General features: G+C 30.9%; 1 protein-coding gene across 11 annotated transcripts in view; it reads right to left on the bottom strand.

The window, feature by feature from the left end:
* Positions 1–7261: 7261 nt before the first annotated feature.
* Gulp1 (GULP PTB domain containing engulfment adaptor 1) overlaps positions 7262–14986 on the bottom strand; it is a 268650-nt gene continuing 260925 nt past the window's right edge. For 5 of the 11 annotated variants that reach the window (XM_047544374.1, XM_047544380.1, XM_047544377.1 and 2 more), the window contains 2 exons: positions 14513–14607; positions 7263–9221 (listed from right to left, as the gene is read on the bottom strand). In XM_047544374.1, coding sequence (XP_047400330.1) covers positions 9150–9221; positions 14513–14607 — 167 coding nt within the window. In that variant the 3' untranslated portion in view covers positions 7263–9149. Of the gene's footprint in view, positions 9222–12738; positions 12750–14512; positions 14608–14986 lie in introns of all 11 variants that reach the window. The other 6 variants (XM_047544379.1, XM_047544381.1, XM_047544385.1 and 3 more) reach the window with 6 other exon arrangements.

Here is a 14986-nt window from a genome sequence, read left to right as displayed (position 1 = left end):
GTACTTCTATGTCGGCACAAAGGGTTGATATATATATAGATAATCAAAAATTTCTGTTAAATAATGCACCCCATTTTATATACACTGGGAAAAAACATAAGTTTGAGTTCTTGATAGTAAATTATCTCTGTCACCTCTAATCCTGGATCTGTCTGGAGTATCACTACAAATGTTAAATAGAAATTTAAATATCACACTTTTCTATATACATAATTGTCTTGGGTATAGTTCATATTAACACAATTATTATGAAGTATCAAAATAAAAGTCAATAATAACTTATGAACACATCTGGGCAAGTATAAGATAAAATGAGAAAAAATTCTGTATTGTTACTTATACATGTGGACATATATTGTATACCAAAAAAAAAATACTTTCATATATTTTGTGAGAAAAATTCACTTAGGCAGAAAAGGAATTCCTTGATGAACTTTCTGGCTCACTGAATGAATACCTGATGGTGTTTGAAGCTATCTTTGAGACCCTATATCTAAGAAAAATAAAAATCATTATGAAATTCTGTTCAAGTTATCTTCTTTAAAACCACATTTCTGTAGTTTGATAATAACCATTTCATATTATGCTGATCTGCAATTTTTAAAGCCATGTTTTTAACCCAAGTAGTTGGCACAATTTCTGAAGCAATGGCTTTATTCTGGGAAATCTTGCCGCCATGATTAGTGGTTTGACTACAGTATTTCCAACTCGCTGCAGTAAGTTCCCACTGATGTGCTTGTGGTTTCACGTATACCAAAGACTATTCTGTGATGAGTGCTGAAGGGAAAGGACTGTTCATAATGGTCTTTCTGGCCTCACAGATACATCATAATCTCTAGCAGTAATCTTGAAATTTTGGCGGTCATAAACAAACATTATTCTTGCCAATATATATTCATGTTTATAACATTTTCCTTTGATAATTTTGCCTTTAGGAATTTAAATTTTAAAAATGTGTGTCTAAATGTTTCCAAAATGAATATCCGAAGCTATTTGGATATTTGGTTTAGACCAAATTCAGAATCACATTTCTAGACTCCTCAGTTGTGTACACCTTTTTTTGTCTCTCTCTCTCTTTCTCTCTCTCTCTGTTTCCTTTTCAGTGAGAGAATAAGTATGTATGCATGTGTATGTGTGGGAATGTGGTCAGGGTGTAGATATTTCAATTGTCCCATCAGAATATGTACATTGAGGCACATATTGTTAGTAAAAGACAAAAACTTGCTTTTTATTCCACTCCATACCCACTCAGGAGAACAGACTTCAGCTGGTACAAAAGGGCCTCATCAGAGAAGTCTTTTAACATAAAGCATCTGTCTCAAGTATTAAAATGAGACTTCAGTTTTCCTCATAAATACCATCACAGCTGACCTTTTGAAACAGAGCTAAAGTTTCTTTCTGCTTTAAATTGTTCATTCTCATGAAGAACAATAATGAATTAATGCATTTATCTTAATCAAGTTTGGCCTTTCTTGAAAGCAAGCACATTCCAAAATAACTTTCTCCATTCCTTTAAATATCCAAGAAATGAATTCACTATTACAATTTTCCTGATAATTGCTAAAGAAAAATATTTCTGGTGTTAGATTCAAGTTAATATTAAATATTATGAGATGAAATGCTATTGAACAGATTTTAACATATAGAAACCAAGATGGCAAAACATCTTCCTTCTGTTGTTCCACTTATTTTGTTTCTAGTTAGACAACTTTCATGCATTGCTCTTCTGACATTAGTCCAATTTTCCTTTGGCCTTCTAATTTTAGTTGGGGAACAGTGCGGGAAACAATCTGGTTTTGATGGAATCCCAAATTTTTGTGAATGTGTGTGTGTTCTAAATAAATTCAACTAGGTCATATGACTCATGTGCTTTCCATGGTCTCACTGGTTTTATTTTCTGTGGAGAAACTAATTAGTCTAATTTGACTAGATAGACATTCTTGATTGCCTCTTAAAAAATGAACGATTTGCTCACAGGGATGTATTTTAGGTTTCTTTGTTTTAAAAAATATTTTCTAAAGATTAGTTGAAATTTGACCGATTTGTGCAGCAGAAACAAATGCTTGAGCCCCTTGTGGTTTAGAGGGCCAGCTGTTTTCTCGAGCTTCGGCCCTGTGATGAAGCTTAAGGAGGGGAAGCAGAAAGATGAGAAACGCACAGGGCAGTGCTGCCTCTGGAAGATTTAACAAGCATCCTGGGGATTTTAATGTTCTCTGCATTTTCATTCCTTTATAGTAAAACAAACATGAAAAATGTTGCCAAAAAATCTACTCAAGGAAGTATAGTTCAACATGTCAAAGGCAAATTTTATTTGACTCCATTTCAAGAAAGTATTCTAACATTCACATTCACACATATGAAGCTTCATTATAAAACCAAAGAACATAAAAGCGAGTTCCTATCAAATCCAGATATAGGATAAATTCTCTACAAGTCTGCATATTTCTGTGCATGTGAGCTAATTATGATTACCTGTGTGTTGACCTTTTGGGATAGAATCATCTTACTTGTTCTAGTACTTTCTTTGCTGGAACTCTCAAGGTTTAGCCTTCCTTGAAAAGGGGGAAAGCCTTTGCATTCCTGTGTGACACATGTCATTCATAGAGAAATTACCTGAAAATGTGTCTGGCCGTTGATACTTTTGTAGAGAAACAACAGCTCTATTCTGGTGTAAAGATATTCTGGAGTCTGTCTGTAAATGTGTCACTAGGAGCATGAAAAATTGAAAAAGGAGAGAATCTGAATCATATTTTTGCTTCGTCCCATACTTTTATGAAAGGACAGAATTCTATACAAGTGCATGAAAATAAAATGACGCAAAGATAGTGACAGTTTGGGGATCCCTCCTACCCTCTTTCATGGGACTATTATCACCTCTGAGTCCCTGCCAGGTGCTTTTTTTAGCTAGAAGTCATTGATTCATTATTTATCTGCACTAGCATGTAAATAAAATGTGAAATGCATAGTTCCTCTTACAATTTTTTCTTAGTCTTAGATTTATCTGGGGAAATTTCTTCTTTTCTACAGCAAAATAGCTAATATTTATGAACATCAGGAGCCAGGATCCCATTATATGACTTTCCTAAAGTCAAAAATATCAGACTAAAATTGTAAGCATAATCACACCAGGGCATAGAGATTCACATTTTAGTTCAATGACTTCCTGTAACAGGCTAAGAAGCCATTCTAAAGCAAAGGTAATTGATATGAGTAATCTTAAAAAAAGAAAACTACTTAAAATTTCAGATAAGGTACGGTGTGGAAATTTTAAAAGTGGAGTGATTCCAAGGATCCAATATTTATTTTTCTGATTGCTGCTGGTGGCAGGAAGTTATGAAACACCAGTCAGTTTATTTTCAGGTATTTTTCTTTTAAATTCTTTTAATCTAGAAAGATAGAAAATGGCAGGCTTTATCAGAAAACTAGAGGAAATAAAGAGGAATCACTGTAGAAAAAGCCTGTCATATAATTGTATCATTGTTATTACTCCCTGTCCCACAAATGTTCGAATTTGTCTGGAAAATGAACAGGTCAAATATCTATGCACAGTCACTTTGTGAAGTGTGGGTAAGTTGATAGCTCTGACGATTTATGACTTTCCCCTCGTTACCTGTCCTCTCCCATCCCTGGGGCTGTCTACAGTCTAGCACAACTTAAGTTAATTGAATTTCTACTAGAGCAGCTACTAAAAACAAATAAGTAAAGAACTGAATAATTAAGTGGAGTGTGTGTTAGAGGGACAGAAACAGAGAGAGTTGAGATTTTGGCGAAAGTTTTCAAGAGTTTTCTGTAGGTTTTGATGATAATTATCTATTAAATTATATAATGATACTGACAGCAAATAACTGATTTTTAAAGTATATAAGAAATATAATGGGGTTGGGGTTGTAGCTCAGTGGCAGAGGGTTTGCCTAATGTGAGGCACTGGGCTCAATCCTCAGCACCACATAAAACTAAATAAACAAAACAAAGGTATTGTGTCCGTCTACAACTAAAAAGTTTTTTAAAAAAAGTATAATGAAGACAAAGCATTAGAAAATAATAACCATTTAAAATGGGTCCTTATTATTTTTTTTCCAAGTATATGAAGCCGTAAAATTCTTCTGCTTTTTTCCCTTTCAAATTACAGCCAAGAAACAAATGTCTATCTTTGCTTTCTTTGCAGGAAAGAACCAGTCTGGATTATTTCCAGGCCAACCAGACAGCTATTTCTATTGGAAGGAGTGACCTCTGGAACAGACTAGAACATAGCAGGCTGACCAGACAGAGGGGAGGAGTAGGAAACTGGAAAGGACCCCATCATGTTCTTGTGAAATCTCATTTGAAGATGACAATGAAAAGTTAAGGAAAGATAAGTGAACTTAAAAATATTTAAAACCAATGAAAAATGTGTGCCCACAAAATGGAATTCAAGTGAAGTTACAGTTTGAATTTCTAACTATCATTCTTTAATGCACATGCTCAACAAATAAAACTTTCTACCCCCTTGAATGTAGGGAATGTTCCTTAATTATACAAAATTCATCTATGAAGCTCAATAATCATTCTTTTGTTTTCCTACCTCAATTGGGCCAGATTTCCTTAGCCTATGATTCTATGGTTGCTGTAAGATGCTTTTAGACAATTATCAAGAGCTTTATTTAGTAAATTATTGTTGTTGTGAATGTTAACATAATAGTAAAGATTTCATTTACTTGCAGAGGACAAAGTAGTTATCTTCTCCCAATATTTATTTAGAAGACATGTTGTTCTTTTCTTTCTAAAGACAGCACAAGAAATTTGAGTTCACATCATAAGCAGGAAGAATGCTGAAGAATGATTTAACCTTTTACTGAATGCTTATGGATAAAAAGTGTTGTGTTTGGCACCAAAGAGGGTACAAGAAAGTCAAAGCAATCCTTCCTTCAAAATAGTAGAACAGAAAAGATCTGAAGAATATTTTTTTAAAAATACGAAATTGGATGTCTCCAGGATAATATTTTAATGATTTTTGAAAAAATATTAATAATGATAAGTTAATTAGGTCCAAGGTACCAAGAAAATGATATGGGATTTCAGAATATTCTTTAGTAGAGAACTTAGATAAGAGCAGCGTCTCCAGAAGAATCGAGGTGGTAACTCCTACACCTTCAAGCCAAGTCTACTTTCATGAAAACAACAACATTTAAAAGTCAGAAAGCATGTTCTAAAGTATCTATAGAGTTGCCTGCAAATGGGAGAGTTTAGTTCAATGAATTTTCAATATTCATCTCAATAAATGCCAAAATGTAAGTAAGAATTCAATGAGGTAGATTTTTGCAAAGTATGTTACAGTTATGCTGATAGTTTTCATTAAACAAAACACAATTTGGTGATAAAGAAATAAGGATTTCAACTATCAAGTTACCATGTGATGTAAGAAAAATGAGAAATAATCCCTTAAACTCAATGCCTTCTTAAGTGTGCCATCTTTTGTGTATTATTTCACTATGGTTTAAGAAATAGGGTTGCTTAAAATCTGTGAAGTAGAGTGGAAAATTAACCCAGAGAAAGGAAATGTATTCTACTATTCAAGTAATATCCATATTTCATAAAAATTCATTTGAAAGCAAAGAAATAGAAGACCACAAATGATTTTAGAGGTTGGAGTAAAGGGATCCCACTCTGGATGAATTCAAGAGGAAAAATGATTTTCTGGGAAAAAATTCCATAATTTGGTCACCTTCAACCTTATGTAAACAACGTATGATCAGAACATGAGATAAGTGTATAAGAATTAAGGAGTGGGTCAGGTTTTTGAGAAGGGCACTGGAGAGAGAAGTTCTTGAAAGATTTGTTTGAAGTTATCTAGAAAGGCGGAGATACTTACTGTATGAGACACATGGGGCTGAGGAGAACACTAGTCATGCCCATATCAACAATTTGCTAGCTGCTTATGAGGATCCAGTTTAGGTGGAGTCTGAGATTTAGTTGTCAAAAATGAGTCCAAGATTCAACAAGTAATTTAACAGAGACTGAAACCCAAAATCCTGAGTAAATATTGAATTTGGAACTATAGATGGAAACACTGAAATAGAAAAATATTAACAGCCAGTGTTTTTCATGGTTATGGTAACATCAAAAAGAATAAAATATATCAGTATTTAGAAATGCAACATCTTAAAATCTATCAGAAATTCTATTTGAAAATGAATTCACTAAAAAAAAAAATCACTAAAAAAAAAAAAAAAACTTCAAATCTAAAACCCAAGAAACAAGATGAAAGGAAGAAAATTATTGCCATTATCCTTTCCTGATAAACCTCACACTGGATATCTGACACAATAGATACTAATAAATGAAAAGTACCTGAATTTAAACACAGTTAAATACCAATGTTTCCAGGGAAGGTTTTTTCACATGGTTATTAATACATACTGGTTTTCATTTAGTAGTTCTCATATTTTTCCTTTATGACAATAAAATAACTGAAATCTGGGAGCCTATCCATTTAACAGTATCTATTAGCATATTTACTGTCTGTTTCCTTACCCATGTAATACGTTATTCACATTAATTGAGTAATAAATGAATTTTACTGTGTAAATTGGGGAATTGTTCAGTGTACAAGGCAGTAGACATGAGACCTGTGTGGCTCTAAGATGATTGACACCATGCTTTGGATAGGTTCAAAACTTCTTCATCGTTGCACAATTAGTCACAACCAAGTTCTATCATCAAGTCCACATTTTGAGACTGTGAGCTAAGACACTTTCTGTCTTATTAGTTTAAAAAGCCCCCAACAATGAAAAGAGATTATTTACATAATATAGTTATTGTACCAGATGCTTCTGGTGAAAGAAACAAAATCATGACCTCTCTCATCAGCAGGATCAAGTACATGTTTTCACAACTGAATGATATTTTCTCAAAAAGCTAAAGTGTGTGTGGGCTGTAGGAAATAAAGCTAAAAGTGAAGAGTTTGCCTTTCTTTCTTTCTTTCTTTCTTTCTTTCTTTCTTTCTTTCTTTCTTTCTTTCTTTCTTTCTTTCTTTCTTTTCTTTTCCTTCCTTCCTTCCTTCCTTCCTTCCTTTTGTTCTTTCTTTCTTCTTTCTTCTTTTCTTCCTTTCTTTCATTCTTTCTTTTTCCTTTCTTCCTTTTTTTCATTCATTCTTTCTTTTTCCTTTCCTCCTTTCTCCTTCCTTTTTCCATCTTTCTCTCTCCCCTCCCTTCTTTTCTTTCTTCAGCTTCAATTTATAATCAAGCAAATTTAGTTTCAGATTATGTCTAGAGATTACTTAATGAGTAAATGATACAATTTAATTTATTTAAAAACATTTATTCTCAGCAAAATCAACCATATCATTGAGTTTACATAGAAATACAATTTTCAATCATATCTTCATAAAAATGCACTGGTGAAATAGATGTTCATAATTAATGACCAGTTATGCACCATTTAATCATGCCAGTAGCAGAATTGATTACCATTAAAAATTGGTAAAGTAACATTTTAAATGTGCAAATATCCTCTTAGTACTCTATTGTGTTACCATTGATAATAAATGGTCACTAATATATATACCTATTACATAAAGCTTTTTAAAGTACAATAAAAATACAAATTCTATCTGTTAAAAAAAGCCATTTATGTGGCTTCTAAACATCCTCATTATATAAATCCCAAAATACTATATGACAAACAAAATTATAAAGACTCTTCATTATGAAATATATACTACCTCTAATTAACATATGACTTAGCAAATAATAACACAAACAAGAAGGTTTGTATATGCCATAAAACATAATGGAGACACATATAATATTGCATAAGCATATTTGATTTATTTTCCTAGTGAAAATATACCTTTAACAATTAAAGAAATTTCCATGAATAAAAGAACCAATTCATGTATTCATTTATTTTTGGGAGTTATCCCAAACTAAGTCTATATTTTCATTAATTTAGTTTTCTTATAATGTGATAAAGATAAGCCACATTAGAAATTTTGACAATAAATTTTTGCTGCATTGTTATTGTTAGTCTGTTACATAATGGACAAAGATATAGGAAACAAGTATTTTTATATATCAGGGTTCCTCAGAGCATCAAGAATGAGGTGCCAGAGAATTTTATATTGTTTATGTTCAAAAGGAAGCTGAATAGTTACTTAATTTTGATGAACAATGAGATCTTGATTCAATAAAACAAAAATTATATTGGTTAAATATGTTGATAATTTATATAGATAGCTGTCATAAATTTTAAAGTATCAGAATGAATGGAGTATCAGAAAATAAACTTTAGTGAGAAAAAATATCTCTATCAAAGGAGAACATGAGAATAGTCCTTATTTAGTGAGGAGAAATATAATTGCCAAAGTGAGCATGGATAATAGCCATTACATCGCATCTATGGAGAGCAAACATTCAAAATATTTCACCTGATGTTCAGATGTCACAGTAACATAACTTAACACATTAGAAATGAAATGTTAATATTTCATAATTTTTTATTTTTTCCACATTTATGAAACAAATTTAACATTTTTAATATAACTGATAATAATAATTAATACTATTACCTTGTATTTACTAATATTTGAAGTACATTTGATTTAATTGTCATTGGAATTTCTATCCTTCTTTTATCAGCTAAAATTTTGTGAGCTGGTAGCATATTATGCAAAGTTCAGATTTTCCCAACAATGTGAACATGTTATACATAAAATGGCATCTATCAAATGAATGGAAACATGCTTATTGGTTTGAAAATAGGACATGTCTAGTTTGTCATTTGTGTATTTCTTCTGAATTATAAAAGGTTTCATTAAGGTATGGCTTTTTGGACATCAATAATAAGTTAACAGCCTGGAGAATGAATACAATTTTCAAGGTGCTAATTATTTAGAACTTAGACAAGGCAGATATTTGAATAATCTCTTTTGGTTATAAATTCATCTACAACAGAATCAAAAATGAACTTTGAAGTATGTTATCCATAATACTAAGTGGTTTTAAAATAAAAATTACAGATCAACATGCATGTGAAGAAATTTCACTGCAATAACTTTCAAAACATTAAGATATTAAAATATATTGGCACATGTATAATATCTTTCAAAGTAATAATGAATGATATATATGTATACAAACAGATTTAACATGGACGGACTCTTGTTCTTGACATCAGCACCTACTGTCTAATGGGTCGAGACAAAATACAGTGCCTTCAAGAGTTAGTCCCATTTTGAACCCCTCCTGTAAGACAGAATAAAATCATTAAAAGAGCAAATGCCCATGCCAAAACAGAATAAAATCAGTAAGTAGAAGACACTATGAACAAAAGTTGAAATCTCTGTGCTTCAATTAACTAAGAAATAATCATATACTAAATGTTGGCTTGTCAAATTTTTATATAGATGTATATCACTAGCAGTTCTTTTATGCTTATTAACATTTTAATGTTTTAAATATGTGAGGTTAGCATGCATGACAAACAAAAGAAAGTAACAGTACATGAAATTAAGTACTTTTAAGACTTAAATGTTTCTTTTTCAGTAGACCCTATTTAGTATGTCATTCTAGTGTGGCTTAATTTCCTCTGTTGATTTTAAAGATAATTATTAATTTTAATTTAAGTATTATTGAGTTAGCTATACCTCATGGTGATGAGAGGTTCAAGACAGCCTGGTAATTTTCATCATTTTATCCTGGTTACCTCTGTCAGAGCCTGAGTAAAATACATTTTGTAAATGCAATGCTGTATGCTGAGTGCAGCAGAGCCCTGCAGACCACTGTGCCATGGAGAAACTCCCTATATAAGTCCTGCTACGGCTTTGTAGTAGACTGGCTCCTTAGACTCCTGATTCCATGAGCATGCTTTAGAAGTTAAGTTGCTCCCGATTTATTGATGTTAAGTACATAATTGGAATGAAAGTTTTGTGTTCTTTTTTCTCCCTGACATTTTTAGTTAAAAGTTTGTGGCAAAGGAATATGTTCTTCTCCACCACAAGCGCTCTTCTATTTTGTGTAAGACAACTGAACTGTGGGCCATTACTAGTCTTACCCTCTCCCATGATCTCCCTGGCCCCTAATCCATGCACACTGGTGTACAAAGAAATGAAAAGCACAGACTTGAACTCATCAGTGGAATTGGAGGCCACACTGTAGGTTTCCTTGTGGAACCAATTACTTTTGATTAGTATAAGTGTTTAAAAACGTTTATCTAAAATCTAATGCATTTTCATACAGAGAAGTATTTATAAGCCTGCAAGACATACTTTATTTGTAATTAATACTCTAAGAATACTTATTATTATTTATAGCATAATGCAATGCTATCACTGCATTTTCAAACTTCTTGGTATATGGAATACAAATTATATTCAATTGGGTAAAGGTGAGAGTACTGACTATAATTTTTTAAGACTTGTTATTATTAGAAAAAGAAATATTTTGCTATATTAATGCATAGTTTCCAACTACTTTAAAGAATGAACATTTTAAACTGAAAATATTGTAAGCAAATTCTACTTTTAAAACATTTTATTTAGTTATCTGAAGGGATGTGTGCCGTCATCTTCTAGTATATAATGAATGATAAGTGATAAATAGATAGATATATAGATAGAAATACTACCAAGAGAGATAATTACCTTAGGGAAGGATTGATACCATATGATATTTTTAATTTTATCAGTTCATTCTGAAATTAAACTAGTATCACTTAATTTATCCTGAAATTTATCTATCAATGTTATCGATATTAAAGGCAGAATAGCAAAGTAAAATACATGTCAATCATTATTTTAATAATGAAGTGTTTGTACAGCAGAACAATATCTCCATGGTGATTTTTAAAGGATCCTTTCAAAGTTCCCTTAGATTAATATACTCATCCCAATTAGCACATACATCTTATAAGGCTCCTTGGATTTCTTTCCTCCTAAAAAGAAATTTTCTGCACATTTTCTGACCTTCCTTCAGAAGTTTAATTTTGTAAATCATGATCTAATTAACTTTGAATTCCTCTAAGATTTCCATATTGTCTTGAATTTTAAACCTCTGAATGAAAAATGAGGTAGCGATGGGAATTATTAACTAGTATCACAGAAAGAATGATTTTATGAAATATTTTGCTCAACTGCATTTTCTATATGAAATAGAGAAAAAGAATGTCAAGGAAGGAAAACCTGTCTTATGTAACAATTGTTTACATGCTGACATATGTCCTTTGAGTATGTATTTTCCTATATATAATTTTTTAATGATTTTAATGACTGCATAAATAACTTTCTCATTTATGTAATACATTACACATATCATTTAGAATTTTCTATTTTTCTGTTTTTTCTAACAGAACCAACTTTTTATATTAGAGATCATAACTACAGAATTTTAAATTTTACATGTATTTATTAGCTTCCAGTATTTTACAACCATGAATGCAACCGATATCATATTTTTTGTGCGTGTTAAACAAACTTCTAATTATTTTCTCCTCAGAACAGACTATTTCAAAGATTGTAATACGAAATATAAATAAAATATCAATAACAAATTGTCCTCCAAAGGGAAGCTGTGATTGATTTAAAGTGTTTGTTGCATCATTCTTTCATTTGTTCTAATTACCAGTAAGAAAATGAAATAGTTAACTTACTAGATCAAAATGGCATTTAAAGGTCTTTATTTGTATGTTTTCTTTGATTAGACAATACATGTACATACATGTGGTTTTCTTCTGTGACCTTCTGCTTTTTATTGTCTGCTGATTATTTAATTTCCTAATTTTTTGCCTATTTGCTAGGTATATATAATATATACATATATATATTATGTATTTATATATCCCAAAGTAATAAATTACAAAGAACTTTATAAAATAATATATATATGTATCTTTTTCCTTATAAATATCTATCTCCAGTTCAAAAATCTGATGAATAATCATGTATACTCTAAACATTTTAAACTGAAATTTACTTGGATATTACTATAAGTTTCAGCTGCACATTGGTATTCTCCCAAATTATTAGCAATTGACTTGACACCATTTGTGCATAATTCTTACATCTTTCATAACTTACCAGTCTTGTTTTTTAATGTATTAAATTATTATGGCTCACAAAATACACTTCTGGGCATTAATATTATCCCACTGATTGGCTTATAGGAGACATGTGCCACACAGTTTAAATTATATCAGTTCGAAATAACTGCTATAGATTTTAAATAAATATCTAATTTTCTAATTTATTAAAATGGAATATCTTATTTCTGCTTATATTCTTAAATGCATGAGACATTTCTGTGATTTTGAACTTAAGAATTAGTCAAAATCCTCTGTAAATGAAAGAGGAAAACAATATTTCACTAGGCTCATTAACTCAATGCAGTATTCAGAACCTGTTATATCCTATATTAGCCTTTTACATGATATGTGGAGTTAGAAATAGTAAGTAAATGTGCACATTAAATAATTAGGATAGCAAGGTTAATAACAAAAGTCATCATACACTTAAGGAAGAAAACATTATTTTACTTTAATGTGATATTGAAAGTAAATCCTGGACTAAAGAAACAAACAATAAGATGAACAATACAATAGTGACTAAGTCACAGAAAAACTAACCTTTAAGTGTAAGTAGTGAAAATTTGAACACAATTAATGACCTTATACATTCATATGAAATTGCTGTTTGAATATTTATTAAATGAAGCATGCAATATTAAGGTTGTAAGTTGTTGAAAATTATTATGAAAATAATATACCAACCATCGCTGGCGCTACCCACAATGAAAGCAGATGAGAATAAAAAAAGAGATTAAGAAAATATTAAAAACAGCAAAAACAAAAATAAAAGCATCACGGTTTAATGTTACTTGATTAATGCATTACTCTATCATTCTGATCTTTTAAAATCTATAGAGTTTTTCAATTTTGTGATAATCTACAAAATCTTCCTAGCTAAGTAGTGTTTATGACCCTCATTACCCTAACAAGTACTGCCCCATGGGTGCCTATATCTGTTGTGCTTGCTCCTAAAAAGTCATTAGTCCCAGGTTGTATAAGCCTGGTTGGTAAAATGATGAAAAGGAATTGATTTCCTATGAAATACATCATCCTCAATAATTAATCATACAGGTTTTGAGTAAAAATTTCATAGTATTTAAAATATATAAAAGAGGTGGGAAATTTGTACCATCATACAGGATACTTATTGAAATAAACACAATTTGATATGGTGCTTTTAGTTTTAGCCAAATAATATCACCCACTCTGTAATATTAAGGTTCTTAATTTGAGCTTCGTTGGTGTTTCAATGTTGCTTTTATTTAATTAATCTTTTTGGATTTACAATTGTATAAGATATGTGAGGATAAGTTGTGAATAATGTTTTTGTAAATATTTAGGAAATAAAAAGTTAAGTAGTATTAAGGATCTAAAATTATTTTTCATAGAAAAGGGAATTATAAATCATCCAACTCGAAAAATATTGTTTCAACATATTTTTGAAAACTCAAGGTAAATGTTTTAAAAACTCAACTTTTAAAATAGACACGTTATTAAATCTACAACAATAAGGAAATTCACATAATACCTTAAAAATAAGACATAACTGCAGTCCAAAATGAGTGGAAGGGTATTTGTATTATTTTTCCAGAAGAGGAGTGTGTTTAGATATGTTAGATCTGAGTTCTCCCACTAACTTTTTTGGGGTGTGTGTGGGGGACATGGGGAAGCATAGAGAATGATGGAGTAACTCAGGACTAATTAAAAGAAATACCCACTTCACATTGCCTTAGTGTCTTCACTGTCTCTTCTCATGCATCTTCATCTTACTGGTGTTTACCTGGATTCTACCATATAGAAACTTATTAATGAATAATGAGGCATAATAGCTTCATCCAAACGTAAGGGAAAATATAAAGACAAGACTTTATTCTAGTCTTTTCAAGGCTGCTTATTAATCATGGAGCATTGTGTAAAGCTTTTAAACCCAATTTTCTCAATGTTTCAGAACAGTTTAGAATTCAAAAGTGAAAAAGGAGACAGAAATGAAAACCCAACTGGACTACATTCCTAAAGAAGCTGTCACTGGGTGTCTGCTTTTTAAATAAGAGCCCAGAAGTTATGAACCAAGAGCTACAATGCTTCCTTTCAGACAGAATGACTTTACTCTTACAAAGATTTTCCCTCATCTACCCATTTACAATTTTGAAATTCATAATTGTTAAGACTGAGAAATCTTATAAATCTATTGCAATGACCTTTTAATTTCTGGATTTCAAAACAACAATCCATTAGAATCCATGTCATATTGTTAAAAAAAGAAACCATCTTACTTCCATTGTAACTTGAACCACAAAAAGAAAAATCAACAACTTAATCCTTGTTTTTAGAACTAAGTGTAATTTTTAATGTAGTTACTTTAAGTTTTTATATTGATAATAATTCAAGAAAAGGGTAATTTTGATATATAACATTTATTTGTCCCAAATTTAAAATAAAATAGGCCATTTATGGTCCAATGTGTTAAAATGGTTACCTGCATCTCATCTAATTTTGATTGAATATCTGGAGGGAAATCCCCTGCTCCACAGTTAAATGGGTCAAAAGGTTCAGCTCCAAACAGGTCCCGTTCTAAAAGGAAGAAAGTATTTTAGTGAATGAAATGAGTAGAAACAAATTGGGGCAAATCTGATTTCAAAGGCAAGATTATATAAAAAATATAATATTTATATGATCAAATGAGCCTCTTTACACTTGCATTTTATGTTGAGTTTTCTGGAACTTAGATTAAGGAAGTAAACATCCATTTTATGAGATTAAAAACTGTTTTGATTATAAAGAATTATAATCCCGAGATGTTTCTGTGTCTTTAATGGAGAAATATCAACCTCACCAAATATTTGATAATTAATATATTATAACACTTGAATGTTTGCAAGATTTAAAGTCTACTAAAATTGATATAATTCTCACTGAGACTTTTCTCTTTCCATTCATTGTTATGTCACAA

This window comes from Sciurus carolinensis, chromosome 3 (assembly GCF_902686445.1).
Source record: "Sciurus carolinensis chromosome 3, mSciCar1.2, whole genome shotgun sequence".
Taxonomy (NCBI): domain Eukaryota; kingdom Metazoa; phylum Chordata; class Mammalia; order Rodentia; family Sciuridae; genus Sciurus; species Sciurus carolinensis.
Note: the sequence above shows the minus strand (reverse complement) of the source record. Positions and strands in the feature narration are given on the sequence as shown.